At 42.5% G+C, this 27467-nt stretch overlaps 1 protein-coding gene across 1 annotated transcript in view; it reads right to left on the reverse strand.

Moving 5' to 3' along the window:
• The window catches only part of LOC144600000 (glutamine--fructose-6-phosphate aminotransferase [isomerizing] 2-like), a 74231-nt gene that overhangs the window by 41390 nt on the left and 5374 nt on the right, over positions 1–27467 (reverse strand). The window contains exons 2-3 of the mRNA XM_078411298.1: positions 26929–27064; positions 567–674 (exon numbers count right to left, since the gene is read on the reverse strand). Of these exons, the coding sequence (XP_078267424.1) occupies positions 567–674; positions 26929–27064 (244 nt within the window). The remainder of the gene's footprint in view (positions 1–566; positions 675–26928; positions 27065–27467) is intronic.

A 27467-nucleotide genomic window follows, 5' to 3' on the forward strand; every position in this document is an offset into this window, starting at 1 on the left:
ACAATTAAAATAAGAATTTTATGAAAGTCTCCTAAATTTTTATACTATAAATCTTATTGAAATCAATGAGGTATTGGATCTTGTTAGGTTTAACTTCATAGGATAACCCATTTAAAAATGCTGGGAACCTTGACCAAGGCTGGAATCTACCAATGGACTCCAATTTAATTTACTTCTGTTTCAAAAGCTGAACGCTGCTAATAAAGGGAGAATGATCTAATCCATGATCAAGTTAATTGACTCCACAAATGCTGTTTGATGATAAACGGTACACATTTCACTGGAAACCCAGTTAGCACATTTTCTACATTGCGAAATCTTGTGCATTTAATGTAAGATAGGCACAAAAAGCTGGAGTGACTCAGTGGGACAGGCAACATTTCTGGAGAGAAGGAATGGGTGACATTTCGGGTCGAGACCCTTCTTCAGATGTTAGTATTTGCCATTGGTGATCTTTTTTAATGATGATAAATTGAGCACAAAATTTAAGAAAATATTGTTGCGTTATGCAGTTTATCTCAATGAAAAGATATAAAAAAACTATATACATTTTAAAAATAAATTACCTGCTGAATCATAGCCTCTGTATTCAAGTCTCTGCAAACCTTTAATTAAAGTCTCCAAGATCACCTTCTGCGTTTGAGGGACTCCGTAGTTCAAATATGCAAAGATCCCTGCAAAATGAAATTTTGATAAACAAATTGAGGATTTCACCAAGGATTTCAATAAAATTAAACAGTTCACTTTATAAGCAAATAGGATTAACTTATGAAATAGTTTTCAGCTGCACTTGGTCAGGGCAGTGCTCAAACATCCCTCTGAACTTCCACCATAAAACTCGTAAACTGCTTGGAAATAAAAATCTGTGTAATCAATCCAAAACAAAGGATCAGATATCTGATAGCTAGGTATCATGTATCATAATTATGTTCCTAAAAATAACCAAGTAGAAAATAATTAAAAAGTCGTAAACATAAAATGTGATATCAAGGATTAGGCAAGAGTACCAGGAAAGGCGACCAGCTGCAGGATTAAGGTATTTAGCTATAAGATGATCTACCTGATGTCAGTTCTCTACAATGGATGTCATGGGCAGTGATTTGTTTAACCAGGTCCATCTTAAGCAAGGTCAAAGCTGGCTTCCCGTGCAGAGCGGTTCCATTCTTGTAATAACCTATCCTGTCCACTGGCCTTTCAGGCATAAATGAAGATGGCATTGCATGTTGTTGGACAACATTTTACATGTTCTAGTGCATCCATGCGTTCATATATCAAATGCATGGGGAATCCAAAATAATCAAATATCTTTAATATAAAACACTGCAATATTGAATAAGGTATCACAAAATGCTGGAGTAACTCAGCAGGTCAGGCAGCATCTCAGGAGAGAAGGAATGGGTGATGTTTCAGGTCGAGACCCTTCTTCAGACAAATTAAAAACTATATACATTTGCATGTTGTTGGACAACATTTCACATGTTCTAGTGCATCCATGCGTTCATATGCATGGAGAATCCAAAATAATCAAATATCTTTAATATAAAACACTGCAGTATTGAATATTCAGACTGAAGAAGGGTCTCGACCCGAAACGTCACCCATTCCTTCTCTCCTGAAATGCTGCCTGACCTGCTGAGTTACTCTAGCATTTTGTGATACCTTCGATTTGTACCAGCATCTGCAGTTATTTTCCTACGCAATATTGAATAGAATTTGTATTCCTATGTATCCCCTCAAAATAGAACACTTCATAATTGAAACTCTGGATTAAATTGAATTAAATAAATGTTATTAGCCAAGAATGAATACACACAAGGAATTTGCCTTGGAGATTTGCTTGCATCATTATTCAGTTGACACCCCAAGCAGGAATTCCTTACGTCTGATGAAAACCAAACTCCAGATGCTGAAATTTGGAACAAATCCAGAAATGCTGGAATAATTCAGCCAGTGACGTCTTCCACTGACTAACCAAAATATTGACTGGTTTCTCTTTCTGCAAAAGTTGCTTGATTGCCAGAGTTCTTCCAGAATTTCTGTTTTATTTTAGTTATTTTCCAACGCCTTAACTGACTATTATCTATTCCGCTGATTCATGGGTGGTTCTAATGTTTGTTTAAGGATTTTCAAACTAGTGGGTTTTTCTAAATAGTTAAGGATTACAGCCAAACTATCCTCATTCATACAGTAAGCGATAAGGCCACAATATGTTTTTAAAACCATAAAATATTTGGTCATCATTATTCAGTTGACACCCCAAGCAGGAATTACTTACGTCAGTTCTGAATAATAACTGCTGATATATTTTTTCCAAGGTACAATTTAGCTTGAAAGATTGCAATGATCAAATTAATTAAACAGCTAATGGTCAGTCAGTGCTAACCACAAAATTGTGTAACCACAAAAACCAAGTGATATTGAGAAATTCTTTTAGCATTTGTGACTAGAACATCTTAGTTGGAGGAGATCTTCAAATTGCTTTCACAATGTTTCCTTTATTCTTTGGCTGGCTTAAATTTCATTTCCAAGTGAACCCTCGTTTACTGCTGCACATGCAAACCATAAGGCTCACCAGTCACTAGAGACCACTTCTCTGAGACAGTATGTCTCAAAATGAGCTGCCAAAGGTCAGATTAACATTTCCTGGACTGAAGTCAAACAAATCATGCATTCACTATATTGAACTTTTTTTCATGCTGCAGCTGATTGATTCTGGTGGTGACATCTTCATCTTCCAAACAAATAACTGTTCTCCAAAATAACAGCCTTCAAACCTCCTATATCCACAAGTGTCCAAATTTACTGGCAGTATACCAGGATGCAAATTAGGCACAAACTAGTAATCAAGAAAGAAAAAAAAATAGGAGTCAACCAAAAATTTATTGCCTGGGAATTGCCCTCCAATATAGTATTGGAGGATACTAAACATAGCACAAAAAGTAAGGAAATTTGTGTTTGGTAGATTATTTCTTTGTTGTAACAATGCTTCTTGGCAATAAATCTTATACTGTTGGAAAGCCTGTTTATTTCCCTTTTAAATGGTGCCACATTTGTAAGGAACATGCATTTGTGGGATGAGCAGCAGAGCTGAGTATATGGGTTGCGCCCATGAAAAATTTGCCAAATCTTCTCTGCCAATGCCAAACAGCTTATTCTGCTGTTGCTATTGACTCTTGTTTTGAGCTTCTGGTACCCCCAGGTGCTGACAAGAATGGGATGCCATCCCACAACAGTGTGTGACCAGGCTGGTGACCAGCATGAGGAGGAGGTGCCAGGCTGTTGTGGCTGTGTATGGTTCTTCCACACGCTACTGTGGCTCCTGTTTATTAAATGAATAAATTGTTAAATTGCCAATATGTCTTGTTTCTTCAGACTTCAATCATCCAATCCACCAAACAACACCGAACAAGAGTCAATGGCAGAATAAGCTGTTTGGCATTGGCAGAGAAGAAACAAGACATATTGGCAATTTAACAATTTATTCATTTAATAAACAGGAGCCACAGTAGCGTGTGGAAGAACCATACACAGCCATAACAGCCTGGCACCTCCTCCTCATGCTGGTCACCAGCCTGGTCACACACTGTTGTGGGATGGCATCCCATTCTTATCAGCACCTGGGGGTACCAGAAGCTCAAAACAAGAGTCAATAGCAACAGCAGAATAAGCTGTTTGGCATTGGCAGAGAAGATTTGGCAAATTTTTCATGGGCGCAACCCATGTACTCAGCTCTGCTGCTCATCCCACAAATGCATGTTCCTTACAAATGTGGCACCATTTAAAAGGGAAATAAACAGGCTTTCCAACGGTATAAGATTTATTGCCAAGAAGCATTGTTACAACAAAGAAATAATCTACCAAACACAAATTTCCTTACTTTTTGTGCTATGTTTATATATACTGCTATACAGTAGCAGTTTCACATTTTACTCCACTTCTAAAAAAGCAAATGGAACAGGATTTCAAAAGGACATTAGAATTAATAGTCACCGAGGATGGAATATCTATGCATAACGGTACCCTCAACTTGTCCTCACAATTCTTATTGTACCCTGTAACATAATCATCTGCAGATTATCTTTATTGCCTCTCAGTTGAGAAGTGACCCACAACATTGACAGGAAGTAACAAACAAAAAATATTTGCTAGAAACAAAGAACTACAGATGCTGGTTTACAAAAAAAGATGCAAAGTGTTCTAGTAACTCAGCGAGTCAGGCAGTGATGTTTTAGATCTAAAGAAGGGTCCCAACCTAAAAGGTCACCTATCCACATTCTCCAGAGATGCTGCCTGTCCTGCTGATTTACTCCAGCACTTTGTGTCATTGTTTAGTTAAAAATATATTTTCTAGTAAGGTTAAGCAATGTTGCAAAAACATAGAGAAAAAAATATCCTCAAAAACTAATCAAACATTCTATAGATTACAATTATTAAGTTATTATATTGGAAATCGTAAAAATATATTTTAATTAACTTACTGAAGACTTATCCATAGTTGCATCAATTAGTAATAGTTTTTAGATCCAAATGATTTTAGTTCACTGATATTTTGTTTAATGAATATTCAATTGTCTAAAGACTGTCAGAGAATCTCAGAAAACATTGGATGTCAGAGGTTATGGGGAAACGGCAGGAGAATTGAGTTAGCAGGGAGAGATAGATCAGCCATGATTGAATGGCATTGACTTGATGGGGCAAATGGCCTAATTCTACTATCACATGATCTTATCAAAACATTAATCTGACTAAAATATGATTCATTAGAATAAGTTAAAGTTATTTTTGTTCCAATTAATTTGTTCAATTTAATGTACAAATAAGATTGTCAATAGACAATAGGTGCAGGAGTAGGCCATTCGGCCCTTCGAGCCAGCACCACCATTCAATGTGATCATGGCTGATCATTCTCAATCAGTCCCCTGTTCCTGCCTTCTCCCCATACCCCCTGACTCCGCTATCCTTAAGAGCTCTATCTAATTCTCTCTTGAATGCATTCAGAGACATGGCCTCCACTGCCTTCTGAGGCAGTGAATTCCACAGATTTACAACTCTCTGACTGAAAAAGTTTTTCCTCATCTCCGTTCTAAATGGCCTACCCCTTATTCTTAAACTGTGGCCCCTGGTCTGGACTCCCCCAACATTGGGAACATGTTTTTTGCCTCTAACGTGTCCAACCCCTTAATAATCTTATATGTTTCGATAAGATCCCCTCTCATCCTTCTAACTTCCAGTGCATACAAGCCTAGCCGCTCCAGTCTTACAACATACGACAGTCCCGCCATTCCGGGAATTAACCTAGTAAACCTACGCTGCACGCCCTCAATAGCAAGAATATCCTTCCTCAAATTTGGAGACCAAACCTGCACACAGTACTCCAGGTGCGGTCTCACTAGGGCCCTATACAACTGCAGAAGGACCTCTTTGCTCCTATACTCAACTCCTCTTGTTATGAAGGCCAACATTCCATTAGCTTTCTTCACTGCCTGCTGTACCTGCATGCTTCCTTTCAGTGACTGATGCACTAGGACACCAAGATCTCGTTGTACGTCCCTTTTTCCTAACTTGACACCATTCAGATAATAATCTGCCTTCTTATTCTTACCACCAAAGTGGATAACCTCACACTTATCCACATTAAACTGCATCTGCCATGCATCCGCCCACTCACACAACCTGTCCAAATCACCCTGCAACCTCATAGCATCTTCCTCACAGCTCACACTACCACATAACTTTGTATCATCTGCAAATTTGCTAATGGTACTTTTAATCCCTTCATCCAAATCATTAATGTATATTGTAAATAGCTGCGGTCCCAGCACCTTGTGGTACCCCACTAGTCACTGCCTGCCATTCTGAAAGGGACCCATTTATCCCCATTCTTTGCTTTCTGTCTGTCAACCAATTTCTATCCATGTCAGTACCCTACCCCCAATACCATGTGCCCTAATTTTGCCCACTAATCTCCTATGTGGGACCTTGTCGAAGGCTTTCTGAAAGTCGAGGTACACCACATCCACCGGCTCTCCCCTGTCAATTTTCCTAGTTACATCCTCAAAAAATTCCAGTAGATTAGTCAAGCATGATTTCCGCTTCGTAAATCCATGCTGGCTCGGAACAATCCTGTTACTGCTATCCAAATGCTCCGCATTGGATTGAAAAAAACCCACGATTTCATTTCCAGTCAAAAGTTCATTTAACCTTTCGCAGGCCTGCATGACTAATAATGTCTGACACAAAACAGACATTTTTTTCCATTACTAGTCTAAATTTAGTTTTTTGTAATGTTGTAATGGTTCTACAAAAACTAGGATAAATTAAAATATTCACATTGGTAGCTGCTGACAGTGGTGTCATTGAGTTATAGGGCATGGAAACCGGCCCTTCGTCCCAACGTCCATGCCGACCATGATGTCTATCTGAGCTAGTCTCACTTGCCTGTATTTGTCCCATATCCCACAAGCTTTTCCCACCCATGTTCTAGTCAAAAATAACAATTTTGATGACAATATTATTAACATGAGTAGTATAATTGTGAATCGCACCAAAATCAGGTGATGGAGTGGGCTATGAAGAAGGTAATCTAAGATTACAAGAGGTGCTCGAAGAAGTTGAAAGTGGACAAAGGAATTCAATGCGGACAAGTGTGAGGTGTTACATTTTGCTAAATCAAACCAGGGCAGGACTTGTACAGTAAATGAGCCCGGGGGGGAGCATGCATTTGCCATACTTGCCTTTATCTGAGAGGGAAATAATTACAGAAGTTGAGATGTCATTGTTGCAGCTGCACAGATCATTAGTGAGACCATGCTTGGACCATAGTTCTGATCACCCAGCTAAGGGAAGGATGTCATTAAACTGGAAGAACATACTTAAAGATTTTTTTTAAACTCAGAAAATAATGTGGGGCCTGACAGGAAATGAGAATTAAAAAAGCCTTATTAGCTTCATATATGGTGTTGCTCTTAATAGTGAAAAATGGCGCATCGGAGAAAATTGGCGAAACTTTGGTCAAGCCTACAGCAAAGATAATGGCAGAAGTAATGATCGGAGATGACGCAAAAAGGTATTTTGATCGTATTTGTCTCTCAAATAATACCGTTCATCGAAGAATCATCGAAATGGCTGAAAATATAAACAAATTTTATTGTCCGACATCCGTCAGAATCGTTATTATGCATTACAGGCGGACGAATTCACTGACATTGCCAATTTTGCAAATCTGTCGGTGTTCGTTAGGTATGAAAAAGACCAAAACCTTCATGACAACCTTTTATTTTGCCAACCTTTGCCAGAACATACAACTGGAGAAGAAATCTTTAACATTATGGATGAATTTATGCAACAAAACAAACTTTGATTGGAAGCGTTGTGTTGGAATAAGCACAGACGGAGCGAAAGCCATGGTCGGATGTAAAAAAGGGCTTGTTTCAAGGATTAAAACTATTGCACCAGATGCAAAATCGACACACTGTTGCATACACAGAGAGGCTTTGGCTACACATATGATGTCTGCAGACCTAAAAAAAAGTTCTAGACGTAGCAGTGAAAATCATAAATTATATTAAAGGACATCCGTTAAATGCCTAACTTTTCTCACAACTGTGCAAAGAAATGGGTAGTAATCATACCCAACTTCTTTTCCATACCGAGGTTCGTTGGCTTTCTCGTGGAAAAGTGTTGACTCGTTTATTTGAACTCTGGAATGACCTGGTTTTTCTTAATGAAAGCTGTGAGTTGAACGAATGTTTACGACTGGAGATGGCTGTCAATTAGCATATCTGGCAGACATCTTTTCTGTTTTAAATAACCTTAATTTGTCCTTACAAGGCAAGGAAATTTCTATATTTCACGTTCAAGATAAGGTGAGCGCCACAGTGGCTAAATTGAAGTTGTGGCAAAACCGAGTTGTTAATGGAGAAGTGGACTCTTTCCCATCTCTTCATGAATTACAGACAAGTTCGAGTGAACAAATTGAAGACGGTGTGATGATTATTATAATACAGCATTTACAGAGTTTACAGATGAATCTAGAAAAGTATTTTCCCTGAATTGGACATCGATATTGAGTGGATAAGATATCAATTCAACATCAATCCATCAGTGCCAAAAGTTCTGTCACAAACAGAAGAACAACTTTTGGAACTAGCTTCTGATGGATTCTGAAAAAACAAATATAAAGAGAACACATTATCTTCATTTTGGTTACAAACACAAAATGAATTTCCAGAATTGTCAGATAAAGCCCTAAAGTTCATTTTTCCATTTCCACGCTCATACCTGTGTGAAGTTGGATTTTCGGCCCTTGTGCACATTAAGACAAAGAAGAGGAACTGCATATTAGATGTTGACCCGTAACTGAGGTTGAAATTAAGAACTACAGAGCCAAATTTTGCCAAAATATTTTCCCAACGTAAGCAATTTCATCCTTCGCATTGATAAATTATTTTAACTAAAAATGTATGTAAAGGATATTTTATTCATTTTATTCTAGTAATTATACATTATATTATAGTAAACTTTTGTTTACATGCATACCTTAATCCAAAATAAACATTTACGCAATTTTTATCGACTTTTACAATGAAATACGACTGTTTTTAACGAGGGGTACAAGATGCTTACGAAAACCTACGAAGGGGTACACGGGTATCAAAACTTTGGGACTCACTGATGTAGATGACAAGCAAAAAACCCAGAAACAATCCCTGTGGCACACCATTGGTCACAGGCCACTAATGCTTTAAAAGAAATCTGTAACTATGCATATTGTAAGTAATGTCAACCTACTCTTCAAATGCTGACTGTAACACAGTGGTTTGAGAATTAGATTACATATTCACACCCCGCCACCCCCTTAATCAAAAGGATATCACAAATCTAGAGAACAGGCAGGGAACAAGGAGAAATCATGAAAAAAATATCAAAGTATATAAAATCATGAAAATCAATATATCATTGAATTGGTAAACTTTAATAATTTAAACTTGAAGAAAAGGATTGAACCATATACACAAGTTTGCAGATAACACCAAGATAGTAAAGACAATTTTAAAGAAATACTCGCAGAAATAAATTAACAGTAAAAGGTGTGGCTGATTTAACACTAACTGCTTTGGACCTAACAACGTCTTAACATTTATTTTGTGCTTTTAATATAGCGAAGCACCCCAAGCACTTTGCAGGAGTAATTACTGAATAGAATTTGATACTAAGCGAAATCAAGACACTGGACCAAATAAGTTGGCCAAAGGGGTCAAATTATAGAGCACTTAGTCATAGAGTCATAGAATGATACAATGTGAAAACAGGCCATTCGGCCCAACTTGTCCACACCGGCCAGCATGTCCCAGCTACACTAGTCCCATATGCGCCTACACTTGGTCCATATCCCTCCAAACCTGTCCTATCCATGTAACTGTCCAACTGCTTCTTAAACGATGGGATAGTCCCAGCCTCAACTACCTCCTCTGGCAGCTTATTCCATACACCCACCACCTTCTGTGTGAAAATGTTACCCCTCAGATTCCTACTAAATCTTTTCCCCTTCACCTTGAACCTATGTCGTCTGATCCTCGATTCCCCTACTCTGGGCAAGAGACCCTGTGCATCTACCCGATCTTTTCCTCTCATTATTTTATACACATCTATAAGATCACCCCTCATCCTCCTACGCTCCATGGAATAGAGACCCAGCCTACTTAACTTCTCCCTATAGCTCACACCCTCTAATCCTGGCAACATCCTCGTAAATCTTTTCTAAACCCTTTCAAGCTTGACAATACCTTTCGTATAACATGGTGCCCAGAACTGAACACAATATTCTAAATGTGGTCTCACCAACATCTTATACAACTGCAACACGACCTACCAACTTCTCTACTCAGTACTCTGCCTGAAGGGCCTGTCCCACTTAGGCGATTATTTAGGCGACTGCCAACGACTGTCAAAGTTGTAGCAGATTGCCAAGATTTTCTTTTACCCAACGACAATGACCACGACAATGCCCAGTCAGGTCGAGATTACAGTGTCTTCGGAAACATCGCAAAATTCCCACGCTGTCAATGCTTCTCCGGCGTCCAAATTTTCGCTGAAATCACTGACAAGTCCGGTAAGTACTTGAGAGTTTGAACTATAACATCTTGTATGGGTTACTTAAAAACCAAGCATCACCGTAACAAGCCATAAACTGGATTTACTTCCAGTTTACTAATAGCTGTGTTAAAAAAAATTTTTTTTAAGTGTTTAAGTGCATTTTTGTGAAAAGTGTGTGGGCATTCTTTGAAAATGTACGGGAGATGCATATCTGGTTTCTGGCTTGCATATCTGGGTTGGGAGCCCACTTTAAATGTAATGGCTGATGGCCGTAAACATTGCAAAATTCCCACGCTTACCTGACTGTCAAACGGTCGCCTCCATTCTACCTGTCAAATGACCTGACAGTAAATAAATTGGCTAAACACAAGCATTTTATGGTATTTTGAAATGACTTTACTTATTTTAATATTATGTGTTTCTAAATGCCTCTAAGAGAACATAGCAAACCTGGGGACAGCATGCGACAGCGCCCGCAATAAGCAACGATACCTGGTGACAAGCCAGCTGTCGCCGAGAAATTTCACTCCAGATGATTTCTCAGCTTCACTACGATCCACTACGATTCTTAGAAGACTCCTCACGATCATGCCCGCGACACCCGGCGAACTGCTGGCGACAGCCTAGTCACCGGCAGTCGCCTTAAAATCGCCTAAAGTGGGACAGGCCCTTGATGAAGGCCAGTGTGCCAAAGGCCTTTTAAAGAAGATGAGAGAAACAAAGTGGCACGGGGATTTTAGGATAAAATTGGAGATCTCGGTAGGTTGCAGGGGTGAAGGAGATCACAGGGAAAGGATAAGTGGTAGAATGTGATGAAGGCATATGAAATTAAAAATGAGAATTTGTAAAATTAGAGATTTGCTGAAATGTAGGCATGATGGTCAATTGGGACAAGGTACAAGTTAGAATATGGGCCGTGGTTTTGGATGTGCTCATTTTATGCGAGTGTAATATTGGTGCGTAGATAATGCGACTGAAATTAGTTTAGAGGAAATAAAAGACACGGATAAGAAATTCAGCCACAAAATAACAATAAATTGAGTATGTGTAGGAAGGATCTACAGATGTTGGTTTACACTGAAGATAGACACAAATGCTGGAGTAACTCAGCGGGTCAGGCAGCATCTCTGGAGAAAAGGAACAGATGATGTTTTGAGTCAAAGCCCTTCTTCAGACTGATAGTCAGGGGAGAAAGAAACTGGAAATATGAAAAGATTCTGCACAAATCATAGCCGGCCTTCGTGCTGGAATCTAGAAAAATGATTTTTAAATTGGTACAAGACCTAATTAATCGTCTTATGAGGGAGTCGTACACAAGAGTTAGTGGACATGTGAAATGATTGCTCCAAAAAGGATATGTGAATTGAAAATTTCTAAATTAAAATTTATGAAGTACGAGGCAAGGATATGAATTCAAAGTTTGGTCAAAGTTTTAAAAATACTGTTCATTCATATTCTAACTGAATCGTGAATTAGACACGAGGAGCTAAATGGCCTACTTCTGTTTCAATGTAACTTATTGCACACAGCCATATAATTATTACCAGACCCTGCAATCTCATTGTTATAGTGAACCTGAAATCTAAACGTTTTCTTAAATGAATAAAACATGATTGACATAAGGGTGACCAACATGTATGACATTTGGAAATCAAGATGGCACAGCTGAAAACAAACTTTCAAACAGAAAGAAGATAGACTCAAAAAGCTGGAGTAACTCAGCGGGGCAGGCAACATCTCTGGAGAGAAGGAATGGGTGACATTTCGGGTCGAGACCTTCTTCAGTCTGAGTTACTCCAGCTTTTTGTGTCTATCTTCGGTTTAAACTAGCATCTGCAGTTCCTTCTTACACATTCAAACAGAAAGAAGGCATCATACTGAATACTCATAAACTGAATGCTGTGTCAAAGAGCAATATTTGTCAAGAACAATATTTGTACTCTGCTTCCAGTTGAGATGGTACAAAAATTCTACAGAAAATCTAAGTGTTTACTTTATGCAATTGATTTTCCTATAGTTTCAACAATCAAGATCCAAATACATAAAGACACAAAGTGCTGGAGTAAGCCAGCGGGTCAGGCAGCATCCCTAGACAACACGGGAGAGATAACATTTCCAGCCGAGACCCTTCTTCAGTCTGAGTGAAGAAGGGTCCCGACCTGAAACGTCACGTATCCATATCCTCCAGGGATGTTGCCCGACATGCTGAGTTACTTCAGTACTTTGTGTCTTTTTTTGTAAACTAACAATTGCAGTACCTTGATCCTACATCAAAACAGATGTTCAGTTTTCTCAGTTACTTTCACCAGTATCTTGCTGTTTACAAGCAAAACAGTCTACAGTAATATTAAATATTGAATTACATATTTCATAAATAGTGGTCCTATGGGTGTACATGTTCCAATTGTTAAACTGATTTTGTATTATTTAGAAATAATCTAAAGATACTGAGAGAAACTTTATCCCAAAGAAAGTCCCTCATTTATATCTCCCCCATGCAACAGAGGCGGATTTTTGGAAAAGCTTTTATTTTCCAATTTTTAAAAAAGTTAGCCCAACTCTATTCATTTCGAAAGGCTGTGATCATCTTGTTGGGTAGTTTCATTTGTATCAGCAAATTGGCCACGCTAATACAGATAGATATGCCAAACAGATTTTAATTATGTGCCCCAATGGAAACTTCCCTGCTGCAATCCCACCGAGATACCAAACTTACGTGCAAACAAAATCCGCCAGTTATATGAGCAACTACTACTCAGCAATGCTTCGGAAGGAGTTGAGTGTGAACACCTCCCTCACACAAAATAAAACAAACAAAGATTATTTAAAGGGAAAACGCAACAGGCCAGAGAAAGCAGAGGGGTGGGGGTGGGGGGGAGGGTTGGTTAGTAGAGAAGCAAGTTGAAAACCACCGTTCATGATGCTTTGTAAAGCACTTTAACATTGACTCTCTTCTTTGCTTACCGCACATCGTGTTGGAAGCAACGTCGGGACTAGAAGAACTCTCCTCAGAGCGATACTCAGCGACTGCGTGACCTTTCGCACGAATACCTCACTTAACTACTTTCTGTCCCTTCTTAAACAACGTGCATCCTGGAGCTCCTATGCCCTGCTCTCTGATTGGCGCTCTGTTGCTTGACGATAATGTTTTAGGAGCGGTTTCTCAGATCCGGATGCGGTTGTCACCCTTCAGCTTGACAGGTAGCGGTGCCTTGGGGGCACCTTTGGAGCGCACCCGTGCGAATCAAAATAATAAGTCCTCATAAACGATGTGCTGTTGGCAATCTAAAAAATGCCTTGCAAAATATTTTTCAGTCAAATCCGGGATTATATTTGTTTGATTATAGAACAAGGAAATAAATCAACTAAATTGCAATATGTAATTTCAACAAAACAGATTTAGTTCAACAGTTCAACAGGGCTTTATTTGTCATTCGGTACCAAGGTACCGAACGAAACTCACTACCAGTAAAACTTTTAAAATGCATTTACTTTTCGAAAACGTTTTCAAAGTAAGTTTTAAATTTGTATCTGTGTGATGTGCTAATAAGGTTTTGGTAAGTTTTAAATAACCTTTTGGATTTGTTTTTGGAAGAAAGGATACAGATCACTGGAGATCTAATTTCTTGACTAGCCATGGACAGCATGGCTCTACCTTCTACCAATGCCCGCTGGCAGGATTACCCTGACAGATAAATCATTTCAGCACAATCCCCACAAAATTTATCACAATTTATCTTGCTCTCCTTTTCCACCTTTCAATACCTTCATCTCTGCATATACAAATATCCAAATACCTTTATCATCTTCCCGAATATCTTCCCAAGTATCTTCCATTGACTCATTTATACCTCACGCTGCCTCGGCAAGGGACAGCAATATAATCAAAGACGAGTCGCACCCTGGGCACTCCCTCTTCTTCCCTCTCACATTGGGCAAAAATGTGAAAACCCGCACCTCCAGATTCAGGGACAGTTTCTTCCCAGCTGTCATCAGGCAACTGAACAATCCTACCGCAACTAGGAAGCAGTCCTGAACTCTGACTATGATTGGACTTCATCTACCTCATTGGAGACCCTCGAACTATGATTGGACTTCATCTACCTCATTGGAGACCCTCGGACTATGATTGGACTTTACAGGCTTTATCTTGCGCTAAACATTATTCATGTTATTCCCTTTATCATGTATCTGTACACTGTGGATGGCTCGATTATAATCATATATTGTCTTTCCGCTGACTGATTAGCATGGAACAAAAGCTTTTCACTGTACCTCTGACAATAAATAAACAATAAATAAATAAATAACCCTGACCCTAAATAAATAATGAACAATAAATAAATGGTTCATGTTCACCATATATGTTCACTCCCAACACCACCATTCCCACATGGACCTTCTGCATTTTCCTTAAACCAGAGACACGTCCCATGTAAAAAATCATGAGGGGTGTAGGAACCATTTACGCTTAATTTGGTTACTGTCATTGTATTATGGCGATGTTAAATATTTCTAGTTTCTGTCTTTTTTGCATGCTTGTGGGTGTGATTTGATACGTAATGGGGAGTGTCTACATCTGAGGAGGCTAGCGTAGCCACAGAGATTGTGGGTGAGTTTAGTCTCGGAGGATGGAGAGAATACAGTTTTTTACCACGTCAGCCACACTCACTCTAACAATACAATACAATACAATACAATATATCTTTATTGTGATTGTACCCAGGGGTACAACGAGATTGGGAATGCGCCTCCCATACGATGCAATAATTTAAGTAATTTAGACAGCAGCAACCCAACGAAACGAAACAGTAGTAACAGTTTTGGACAGGGTAAAGTGCAAGTTGATCTATGCGTTGTGGCCATCCGGCTCAGCAGGACCGGTTCATAGCAGCTATGGCCCTGGGGATGAAGATGTTCCTGAGTCTGGAGGTGCGGGCGTAGAAGGCCTTATATCGTCTGCCCGATGGAAGGAGTTCGAACAGACTGTTGCAGGGGTGTGAAGAGTCTTTGTGGATGCTGGTGGCTTTTTTGAGGCATCGTGTGCTGTAGATGCCCTCTAAGTCTGGTAGCTGTGTTCCGATGGCCCTCTGAGCTCTATGGACTACCCGCTGTAGAGCTTTCCTTTCTGCCTCCGTGCAGATGAGGTACCACACAGGGATGCCATGCGTTAGGATGCTCTCGATGGTGCAGCGGTAGAAGGTCGTCAGCAGCTGTTGGGGTAGACCAGACTTTTTCAGTGTTCTTAAGTAGAACAGTCTTTGTTGTGCTTTCTTGACCAGCGCAGCAGTGTTATTGGACCATGTTAGGTCATCCGAAATGTGAGTGCCCAGAAACGTGAAGCTGGACACTCTCTCCAAAACTTGAAGCTGGACACTCTCTCCACACTGTCCCCGTTGATAGAGATCGGGGCATATTCCCCGTTATGTGACCTACGGAAGTTGATGATCAGCTCCTTGGTCTTGGTGGTATTTAGGGACAGGTTGTTATCCGAGCACCAGTCCGCCAGGTTCTGCACCTCCGCTCTATAGTTTGTTTCATCCCCGTTGGTGATCAGCCCGATCACCGTTGTGTCATCTGCAAACTTGACAATGGTGTTGGTGTCGAATGCAGGAACACAGTCGTGTGTGAAGAGGGAGTAGAGCATGGGGCTCAGAACACAGCCCTGTGGTGTGCCGGTACTCAGGGTGATAGTGGAGGACAGGTGCGGGCCCATTCTCACTGACTGCGGTCGTTCCAGCAGGAAGTCCAGGATCCAGTCACATAATGACGAGCATAATGACAACCATGACCACAACCACATCGACCACGACCACACGGTAATGACTACATGATCTTCACTGTATTGTTTGAAGAAGAAACAGTTGATAAGAACGAAAAGTTATGAATTACTCTTTTGATTTGTGCTACTTTAATAAAGACCAATTAATCAAGAAACAGCGTTTGGAAGATTTGTTTTTGTTATCTCAGAGAGCGGTGTGTGCGTAAGCTATACCTCCATTCCATCCCCGAGCAGTTATGGCTATCAAAGTTGGACTTTGAGAAGGTATAGAAACTGCCATTACAAGGGGAATAGATAGGGTGAATGTACGGAGTCTTTTACCCGACATACAGAAATTAAAAACCAGAGAACACAGTTTCAAGGTGAGACAGGAAACATTTAAACATAACCTGAGGGACAACTTTTCACACAGAAGATGGTGGGTTTATGAAATCGCTGCCAGAGGAGGTAAATGACGCAGGTGCTATAACAACATTTAAAAGATATTTGGACAGGCACAAGGATAGAAAAGGTTTAAAAGAATATGGGCCAAACACAGGTAGATGGGACTAGCACAGATGGGGCTTCTTGGTTGGCATGGGCAAGTTGGGATGAAGGGCCTGTTGCCGCACTGTATGACTCCATATTATCACCTTGTCCACTTGTCAGAACTTGTCCCTAAATTGAACAACTTTTCATTTCACTCCACTCATTTCCTCTAGATAAATGGGAACTGGTGTGGATCCAAGGTCAATTTTCATTTTTGTCCATTTCTTTTCTTTTACTTGTTTATCTGGGTTCTGTGTTTTGCTGAAAAGGACAATATTTATTGCCGGTTCCTAAATGAACTTGAGAAAATGGTGGAGCTGCCTTCTTGAAACACTCTGCGAGTACCTCTTTTTGAAAGTACTCTCAAAGTGTGTTGGGAAGAGCTGGAATATATTTCAAATCAGGATGTTACGCCACATCCTCTTCTTGATGGTGGTGGGTTTGGGAGATGCTGTCTGAAGAGCCTAGGTGAATAGCTGCAGTACTTTGATTAGTAGCACACATTACAGACACTATCTGCAGCTGCTACAGCTGTGATGCAGTCTTGTCTCCTGGCCTGAGTTCGTGGTCTGTGATCTCAGCCATTTAATATCACTAGGACTGAAATGAATTGGCTGGACACCAATTTCGGTGATGAAAGGGATCTCTGGAGAGGGTTGAGGTGTATCAGATAATTGTTATTTCTGGTTGAATGTGGTTGCGAACATTCTTTGTCTAGTATTACTCAACTTCACCTAGGGCAGTGATACATCTGTTTCCTTCTCTTGCCCTGTAATAGAACATTTCACAATTTTGAGTAAACATTATACAATTCAATCACCTTCATTTATCCCATCTTCATCTCTTCCTGCCCCTTCTATTGATAGATCTCTATCTCTCAGAAAAGGCAATCAAACAATATAAAGTGATTTCCTCTTACATATGTCTTTTCACACTACTCTGTTCTATTTCCACAGCTTTTCTGTCTCCTTTATGATACCCACCCCCCCCCCCCCAATACAAGTGTCTCTTATTTGTAGAAACAGTGATACATCCAGTTTCATAGAGTCTGAAGAAGGGTCCCAACCCAAAACATCACCAATTCCATGTTCTTCTAAGATGATGCCTAGCGTACCGAGCTACTCTAGTTTTAATCATAAAACTGTATCCTTATTTCAATGTATCACCTCCAGCAATTCCTGGCAACTGCAATTTGATGCCACCTCTATCTACTTCCCTACTTAACATCTGTTAGCACATTCCCTCTGCATCATACTAGCAAGGTCCTCACTTCCATTCAACACCTCCCTCCTCCCTTTATTGCACACAATCCCCCTGCTCCACCTCCTTTCCACTGCAAATTCCTGTGTAAGCACCAAAATGTCATACTTGCTCTTTTATTATCAACCCACTGTCCACAACCCTGGAATCAGGTGAAACTTCCGGCTCATCTGATAATGGATAGTTCCTTCAAGCTCAAAAGGGCGGGGTGTTTTTGGTGTTTTGACTCAGCAGTTCGAATGGAGTGATTCATTTAAGTTAGTTTTCTTAGAAATTTATTCATGCTTCCCCAAATGCATCATGGAGGATTATGTGCTCTATGTGACGGCTGATGGGGTGTGCTGCAGAGCGGAGCAGCACAACTCTTGCTCCCCCTCCACCCAGTCGCAACAGACACAGAGTCCCCTAGTCCTCGCCTTTCACCCCATTTGCCATCGCATACAGCACATAAATCTCCGGCATTTTCGCCACCTCCAATGGGATCCCACCACCAGCCAATTTTTCCCATCTCCACCTCTTTCCGTTTTCCGCAGAGACCGTTCCCTCCACAACTCCCTGGTTAATGATACGATGGAACTTCATTTATCCCAGGAGGGAAATTGATCTGCCGACAGTCATAAAACACAAAGTACATGAAACATGAAATTAAAGTGATGAATGGGAAGGATTGGGGATGTGCAAAGATTGGGGATGGGGATGGGAGTCAGTCTACCCCATGACAGAAGGGGGAGGAGTTGTACAGTTTGATAGCCACAGGGAAGAAGGATCTTCTGTGGTGTTCCGTACTGCATCTTGGTGGAACCAGTCTGTTGCTGAAGGTACTCCTCAGGTTGACCAGTGTGTCATGGAGAGGGTCAGCTGCAGTTTGAGGAGCATCCTCCCCTCCAAGCCCACCTCCCATGAATACAACTCCACCTCCAGGACAGAGCCAGCCTTCTTGATGAGTTTGTTAAACCTATTGGCGTTTGCGGCCTTCACCCTGCTGCCCCAGCACAAGGGAAGAGGATGGCACTAGCTACCACTGATTGGTAGAATATCTGCAGCATCGTACTGCAGACGTTGAAGGAACGGAGCCGTCTCAAAAAAACGGTTCTGTCCCTTCTTGGGCCTCAGCGTCCGCTCCTCCTAAATACAGAGCTTTATTGTCATTGGTTACCGTGATACCGAACAAAATTACATTTCCAGCAATCACAGAACACAAAAAAAAAGAACACAAGACACACGACCCCAACACAAACATCCATCACAGTGACTCCAAACACCCCCTCACTGTGATGGAAGGCAACAAAACTTCCTCTCTCTTCCCCCATGCCCACGGACAGACAGCTCGACCCCTACCGAGGTCACCACTAAGTCATGTCGGTGTTGAGTTGCAAGTGATTCAGCCCACACCATTCAAAAAGTCATTGACTACATCTCTGTATTCAGCTTCCCACCCCTCACTGATGCAGCCCACAATTGCAGTCATCTGGAAACTTCTGCAGTCCGAGTTATATCTGAAGTCCGAGGTGTAGATGGTGAACAGGAAGGGAGAGAGAACCATTCCCTGTGGGGCCCCTGTGTTGCTCACCACCATGTCCGAGACACGGTTCTGTAGCCTGACATATTGTCGTCGGCCAGTCAGGTAGTTGGTGATCCAGGACACCAATGGAGCATCCACCCGCATCTTCGTCAGTTTGCTCCCTAGTAGTACAGGCCGGATGGTGTTAAAAGCACTGGAGAAGTTAAAAAACATGACTCTCAGTGCTTCCCGGCTTATTTGGGTGAGCATAGGAACCATGAGCAGGTGGACGATGGCGTCCTCAACCCCCATCTTTATTTGGTAAGCGAACTGCAGGGGGTCCCGGTAGGGTTTAACCAGGGGTCGCAGGTGACTGAGCACCAGCCTCTCCAGGGACTTCATGATGTGTGAAGTCAATGCCACCAGTCTGTAGTCATTGGAGGAGCTGGGACTCGTCCCTTCCCACCCAAACCACCCCCTCCCCGGGTACTTTCCCCTGCAACAGCAAGAGATGCAACACCTGCCCCTATACCTCCCCCATTGACTCAGTCTAAGATCCCCAACAGTCTTTTCAGGTGAGGCAGAGGTTCACTGGTACCTCCTCCAACCTCATCTACTGTATCTCCTGTTCCAGGCGTGGATTCCTATATATCAGCGAGACCAAGCTCAGGTTTGGCGATCGTTTCGCTGAACACCTCCTCTCAGTCCCCCTAAAGCTACCTGATCTCCTGGTTGCTAAACACTTTAACAACCCCTCCCATTCCAATACCTGACCTTTCTGGCCTGGGCCTCCTCCATTGTCAGAGTGAGGCCCAGCGCAAATTGGATGAATCACAAATCAGTACCTCTCCAAAGACTACTGGAAAAGGATCAACTGTGACATTAGAACAAGGAACAACAAAGGGCATACTACAAGTGCAAAGGAAGGATCAGTAGTGAATTACTCCTAGTCACTATGATAGTACTGGGGTAGTAAGCGTTCATGTGACACCTTGAATTATGGTATTAGGGTGGTCATCAGTTAAATTACGGGCACAAATTTAAAGTGAGGCGAGGAGAGCATATCGGTTGTATACTTTAAGAGCTAGTTCTTAATAAACTACCAGACTGAGTGCTGAAGGTGGGATTAGGATGGGTATCTCTTTCTTGATTAACTCAGATACAATGAGCTGGTATTGTACCAGCATCTACAGTTATTTTCTTATACAATGAGCTGGAATTGTGGATGGTGGAAAGCAGATTAAATGGCATCAGGCGGTATTGGAATAAGTAAAGAAGTAAAAATAGAGACTGCAGGAGGTAAAAACTGGAATAGCAGAATGATTACCTGGAACTTTAATTGAATACTCACTCCCAACACTCCTGGTCCTTTACACCACCCGCCTCACCCGCAAAGCATTGAGCATTGTGGGTGACCCCTCCCACCCTTCCAACAGCCTCTTCACCCTCCTGCCTTCAGGGAGAAGGTTTCGCAGCCTGAGGTCGAGCACCACCCGACTAAAGAACAGTTTTTTCCACCAGGCTGTCAGGATGCTGAACTCTCTCCCCTCCCTCCCTCCTCTCTCCCCTGCCCCCATTGGACCTGGACTTTAACACCCCACACACACGCACATCCAGCACCAGACATTTTTTTTAACGCTGCTATGGACAGGCTTTGCACTACTGTTCATTATTTTTTATTTTAATATATTCATCTTCATCTTTTTTTCATTGAAGTGACTATATTTTATATTGATTGTTGTTTGCTGTGCCTTTTTAATTTTAACTTAATTTAATGCACTTTATTCCTCGGGATTGTGGGAAACGGTATTTCGATTTTCTGTCTGTGTAAACTAACTGGAAATTGACAATAAAGTTGACTTTGACTTTGACTTTGACTTTGAATACTGACTCTGGATGGTTGCATTATTCAATGATGAATGTTGAAGTGATTTTCGCAAGTTTTCATTGGGTTTCTGCACTGACACTATGGGTATAACCAAAACTGAGCATACAAGCAGCAGCATTTTGCCATCCAGGGAAGCTCATAGCATCTAACAACTCTCCTGCTCACGATTGTGGGTCATTGTGGCTATACTTGCCATTCTACAGAGACACAAGAAACTGCAGTTGCTGGAATCTTGAACAATAAAACAAATTGCGAGAGGAACTTAGCGGATCAGTCAGCATCTATAGACGGGATGGACAGACAATGTTTCAACCCGATGCGAAACATCGTCAATCATTTCCCTCCACAGATGCCGCATGACTTACTGAGTTCCTTCAGCAGTTTGCTTTTTGCTTGCCATTACACTTTGCCCGTGCAGCTTGTGGATTTTTCTTTCGATGAGCTCAATCTGTTTGAACTTTCCTGTCTCTTTTAAAATCATCATTCACGACTGGCACAATGATTTTTTTCCTGTATTTCCTGAAACTATTTCCTCTTCTAATTTCACTCTTGCACCATGCACATCCGTGTCTCATATCTTGCCATCTCATTGAACCTTTTCTATCATTACAAATCTTTTCTGTCATTACAGATAAGGACATATCTGTTCACTTTCTTCTTTCTCTCAAATATCATAGATAGTTATTTAAGCAGGGATTTAGTAACCAGAGTTTCAAATGTATGGGCAGGGAGGGAACCATTAAACAAACATTAATTCTTTACTGGGTGTTAAGTGGGTGATCTTAGAATTAAAGACATTTTTAAAGCACAGTGGCCCTTTGTGTCCATGCCATTTTCCTGCTTCTTTTCCCCTTTTCTTTCTCTAAAGACCTGTAAATTATTTCTGTTCTTGATTAATTTGTCGACATTGCGCATGGATTCTGTTTCCACCACTGTTACAGATAATAAGTTCCGGATCTTAACCATTCTCTACTTTAAAGGATTTTGCTGCACATTCTCTTTTTATCTTTTGACCATCACTTCGCAACTGAGTTCAATAATAGACCTTTACAGTTCTGCCAAACCTGTCAATCTGCTTTGATCTAAGAATGACAATAGGCACTGCAGTCTAATCTTTTAACACCAGGCTGCTGATCGTCCTCCCAATCACCAGGGGCGCTCCTCCGGGTCCTTCACACCGAAGAAGTCATCGTTCCCTGTCCATCGCTGGTCGGAGAAAATCAGCCGTCGGAGGAACCCCTGCAGCTAGGACGGACCAGGCTGACTCCGGAGCAGCGACAGTGCCGCCTGAAGGACGGAGCCTGCTTTTACTGCGGTCAACAAGGACACCGTCTGGCCGACTGCTCGGTAAAAGGGGTGGCTCACCAGTGAAAAGGAGGACACTGGTGAGTCAATTCCCCGTTTCGGACTTACCTCCTCGACCTCTGACACAGGCAACCCTCACTCTGAATCAGCAAATTGTGACTCGGGGGGCTTTTGATCGACTCCGGAGCCGACGAGAGTCTCATGGACTGGACTCTAGCTCGATCGTGTAAGGTTAAATCTGTGCCCTTGTTGCAACCTATTGTGGCGAGCGCTTTAGATGGACGTCAGTTGTTTGAGATAACTCATCGTACAGAACCTGTCAAAGTCATGTTCAATGCTAACCATGTGGAGATAATGTCTTTTCATTTGTTTGACTCAGCTCAACATCCCTTGGTCTTTGGTTTCCCCTGGGGCTACAGAAACACAATCCTCAGATTGATTGGCGATCTGGTAAGATCAGACGATGGGGGGTTGAGTGCACACAATCATGTCTTGTTGAACCAGTGAACAAAGGGGTGAGTTACGGGAAGATCGGGGCGGTTTTGGGAATAAATGTTCTTAAATCTGAAGAAATAAAGATTTCTAATGATGATGATGACTATCCCGATCTGTCGAAGGTTCCACCCTGTTACCATGAACTGAAGGAGGTGTTCAACAAGTCCAGGGCCACCACCCTACCTCCTCATCGACCTTTCGACTGCGCTATCAACCTGCTGCCGGGGGCCCCTATTCCCAAGGGGCGACTGTACTCCATATCCGGCCCCGAGAGGAAGGCGATGGATGAGTACATTGAGTCCTCCCTGAGGACGGGCATTATTTGCCCGTCCTCCTCAGCAGCAGGCGCGGGGTTTTTCTTTGTGGGCAAGAAAGATGGGTCACTTCGTCCCTGCATAGATTACAGCCCCCTAAACGAGATTACGATCAAGAATCGTTACCCACTTCCTTTGATGTCTTCTGCTTTTGAACTGTTGCACAAAGCCAAAGTATTCACTAAACTAGACTTAAGAAATGCATACCACCTAGTGAGAATCAGAGAGGGGGATGAGTGGAAAACTGGGTTTAACACCCCTAACGGGCACTACGAGTGTTTGGTGATGCCGTTCGGGTTAACCAATGCCCCTGCAGTCTTCCAAGCTTTTATGAACGAGGTCCTCAGGGAATTTCTCAATGAGTGTGTTTTTGTCTACCTTGATGACATTCTTATCTTCTCTACAGACATAGTCTCATGAGCGTCATGTCAAGTGTGTGTTGCAGAAGCTCCTAGCTAACCGTCTGTATGTGAAGGCCGAGAAGTGCGACTTCCACGCAGACACAATGTCCTTTCTGGGCTACATTATATCGGCCGACCACATCCAGATGGACCCTGATAAGGTCAGTGCGGTGGCCAATTGGCCCACCCCCACTAACAGAAAGAAGGTGCAACAGTTTCTCGGATTTGCAAACTTTTACAGACGTTTTATTAGAGACTTCAGTGCTGTTGCTGCTCCTCTGCACTCTCTCACGTCTTCCAAGACCCAGTTCCAGTGGAATCCTCAGGCCGAAGCCGCCTTCCAGCGCCTCAAAACATTGTTCACCAACGCTCCTGTTCTGACCATCCCAGATCCCCAGAGACAGTTCATTGTGGAGGTGGATGCCTCCAACGAGGGGATTGAGGCGGTACTTTCCCAGAGAGCGGAGAAGGACAACCGGATTCATCCCTGCGCCTACCTGTCACGTAAGTTGACCCCAGCAGAAAAGAATTACGATGTCGGAAACAAAGAACTGCTGGCGGTCAGAGCCGCATTGGGGGAGTGGAGGCACTGGCTGGAGGGGGCCGAGCAGCCTTTTCTGGTATGGACAGATCACAAGAACTTGGAATAGATCCGTAAAGCCAAGAGGCTCAACTCACGTCAGGCCAGATGGACTCTGTTTTCAACTTTTAGTAGGTTCAACTTTTCTCTGTCTTACAGGCCCGGTTCCCAGAACACAAAACCAGACGCCCTGTCCCGACTTTATGACCCTGAACCTGATACCAGAGAACCCGAACCCATCCTGCCACTTAACCGTGTGGTAGGAGCGGTGTCTTGGCAGATCGAAACAGATGTGAAGCAGGCTAATGATGAGACTCCAGCACCGAGTGGCTGTCCTACTAACCGTTTGTTTGTTCCTGTGACATTACGCCCCCAGGTAATCCACTGGGCTCACACGTCCCTGCTCACATGCCATCCAGGTGCCAAGAGAACTGTTTTTGTGGTTAAACAGCGTTTTTGGTGGCCTTCACTTGAGAAGGATGTAGCTGAATATGTGGCCGCCTGCCCTGTCTGTGCAAGGAGCAAGCCCTCCAGACAAGCCCAAGCGGGTCTGCTGCACCCACTTTCAGTCCCTCAGAGGCCCTGGTCCCACATCTCTATTGACTTTGTTACTGGGTTGCCGGCCTCCAAAGGTAACACAACTGTCCTGACGGTGGTAGACCGATTTTCAAAGATGGTACATTTTATCGCTGTGGCCAAGCTCCCCTCTGCCAAAGAGACGGCAGAGGTAATGATGTCTCACATTTTCCGTATCCATGGTTTCCCTACAGACATTGTCTCGGACCGAGGCCCTCAGTTTGTGTCCAAGTTTTGGAGTGAGTTTTGTTCCCTCATAGGTGCCACCGTCAGCCTGTCTTCTGGTTACCATCCGCAATCCAATGGCCAGACTGAGCGGATGAACCAGGAGCTCGAGACCTGCTTGCGCTGTCTGGTCGCGCAGAACCAGACCACCTGGAGCGACCATCTCATCTGGGTCGAGTACGCACGCAACACGCTTCCTACGGCTGCCACGGGACTCACACCCTTCCAGTGTGCCTACGGCTATCAGCCCCCCTTGTTCTCGGCTTATGAGGGTGAAGTGACGGTGCCTTCTGCCCACGCCATGATCCGACGCTGTCGCCGAATCTGGGACGGAGCTCGGAGGGTTCTACTCCGGGGACAGTCCCGGATGAAAGCGGCAGCCGACCGCCACCGCAGATCCGCTCCGCATTATCGCCCAGGCCAGAAGGTATGGCTGTCTATAAAGGACTTGCCACTTCACGTCCACGCCAGAAAGCTGGCTCCAAGGTTCATGGGTCCATTTCCCATTTCGAAAGTCATTAGCCCTGTTTCGGTCCGTCTACAACTCCCCAGGTCATTAAGGGTTCACCCTACATTCCACGTCAGCAAAATAAAACCGGTCAAGGAAAGTGCACTTGTGCCCGCCTCCAAGCCCCCTCCACCCCCCCGGCTCGTCGACGGTGGTCCGGTCTACACAGTTAAGGCACTTCTTGCAGTCCGCAAGAGAGGTCACGGTTGCCAGTTTCTGGTCGACTGGGAAGGCTACGGTCCTGAGGAGAGGTGCTGGATTCCTGCCAGCTTTATTTTGGACAAGACTTTGATCAAGGACTTTGACAAGACTCATCCTGACCAGCCTGGACCGTCAGGAGTCGGTCCTAAAGGGGGGGGGGGGGGGTACTGTAATGTCCCGTCATATCTGTTAGTCTTGTGTCATGTTCTGTGTTTAGATTCCCATGTCACGTCATGTCCACGTCTTGTCCTTAGTGCGGTTCGTCAAGTTAAAATCACTCATGTCAAGTCTCGTGCTCACTTCCTGTTTTAAGGTGAAACTTACCTCTTATCTCATTTCAGGTCCCTTGACTTCCTGCCATTGTAATTGTCAGCCCCGCCTTGATTGTTTCCACCTGTGTGCCCTTACCTCATGTGTATATAGTCCACGCCTCACTTTGTCCTGTGCCAGTTCTTCTTGGGATGCATGTGCTCTCGGTCATTGAGTCTCGGCTTACCCGCATTGTTTCCAAGTTCTTGTCAAGCGCAGTATAGTTAGTGAGTATCCTAGTAAGTATTTTTGTAACTAATGTTTTTGTAGCTAAGTAAGTTTAGGGTTTTGGTTTGTATCGCAGTGTTCTTTAAATTTGGAAATTAAAGAACGCCTTTTTTCCCCCAAATTGACTCTTGTGTGTGAGTCGTGCGTTTGAGTCCAGTTCCTGTGTGCCTTAGAACGTAACAAATACACAAATGGCCAGATGTGTTTTCACAACAACTTGGTGGTATTTGCAATCATGATTGCTGCCATTGATTATTTTTCAAAAATTCCAGAGTATTAACTGAATTTAAATTCCATAGCTGCCACAGTGGTATCTAGCCTCTGGTCTCAGGATTGTTTGTTCAGGCATTTCAATTATCTGTCCTGTAACTTATTACTGCACCACTACTGTTTCTATATGGAATCCAGCTTGCTAGAAATATAAATGTAAATAGTAAGAGTTTCTGTAGATATATAGACTCACAGAATAGGAATGCACAGGAGGAGGTTATATGGCCCATTGTATCTGTGCTGGCTATCTATCAGAGCAAGTTATTAGATTCACTATCAAACCCTGTCTCTTTGCTAACTTTTCTCCCAGCTAACGTCACGACATAACCTTCCTCTACAACAACTACAGGCAGAACATTGCCGGTTCTAATGAAGTGTTTTGACAGTTCAGTGTTAATTCCTTTCTTTAAAAATGCCTTTTACCTTTACTCCTCCATCACTCCATCAACAGAAGCAGATTACCACTCACCAGACTCATTAACATTTGAAATACTTCCATCAGATCTCTTGTCAGATTTTTCTCTAGACAAATATTTGCATCCTCTTTAATCTGTTCTTGTAATTGTAATCCATCGTCCCAGAAACCATTCTTATAAATCTTAAAAAATAAAAGTTAACAAAGTGAGCAGATGTCCTTTCCAAGGCGAGTCTGGTGAATTACTAGTGGAAAATACGGAAATGGCAGGCGGATTAAATAGATATTTTGCACCAGTCTTCGCCATAGGGGATGCATATAACATCTCAGTAATCCTGTAGGAAAAGAACTGCAGATGCTGGTACAAATCGAAGGTGTCACAAAATGCTGGAGTAACTCAGAAGAAGGGTCTTGACCCGAAACGTCACCCATTCCTTCTCTCCTGAAATGCTGCCTGACCCGCTGAGTTACTCCAACATTTTGTGATACCTTTCTCAGTAATCCTTGTAAATTGTGGATTTAGTGTTATGTAATGAACCTGACCTGATAAGGGGACTCGAGGTAAATGAGCCATTAGGAGGCAGTG

The sequence above is a fragment of the Rhinoraja longicauda genome, chromosome 14 (genome assembly GCF_053455715.1).
Source record: "Rhinoraja longicauda isolate Sanriku21f chromosome 14, sRhiLon1.1, whole genome shotgun sequence".
NCBI lineage: Eukaryota > Metazoa > Chordata > Chondrichthyes > Rajiformes > Arhynchobatidae > Rhinoraja > Rhinoraja longicauda.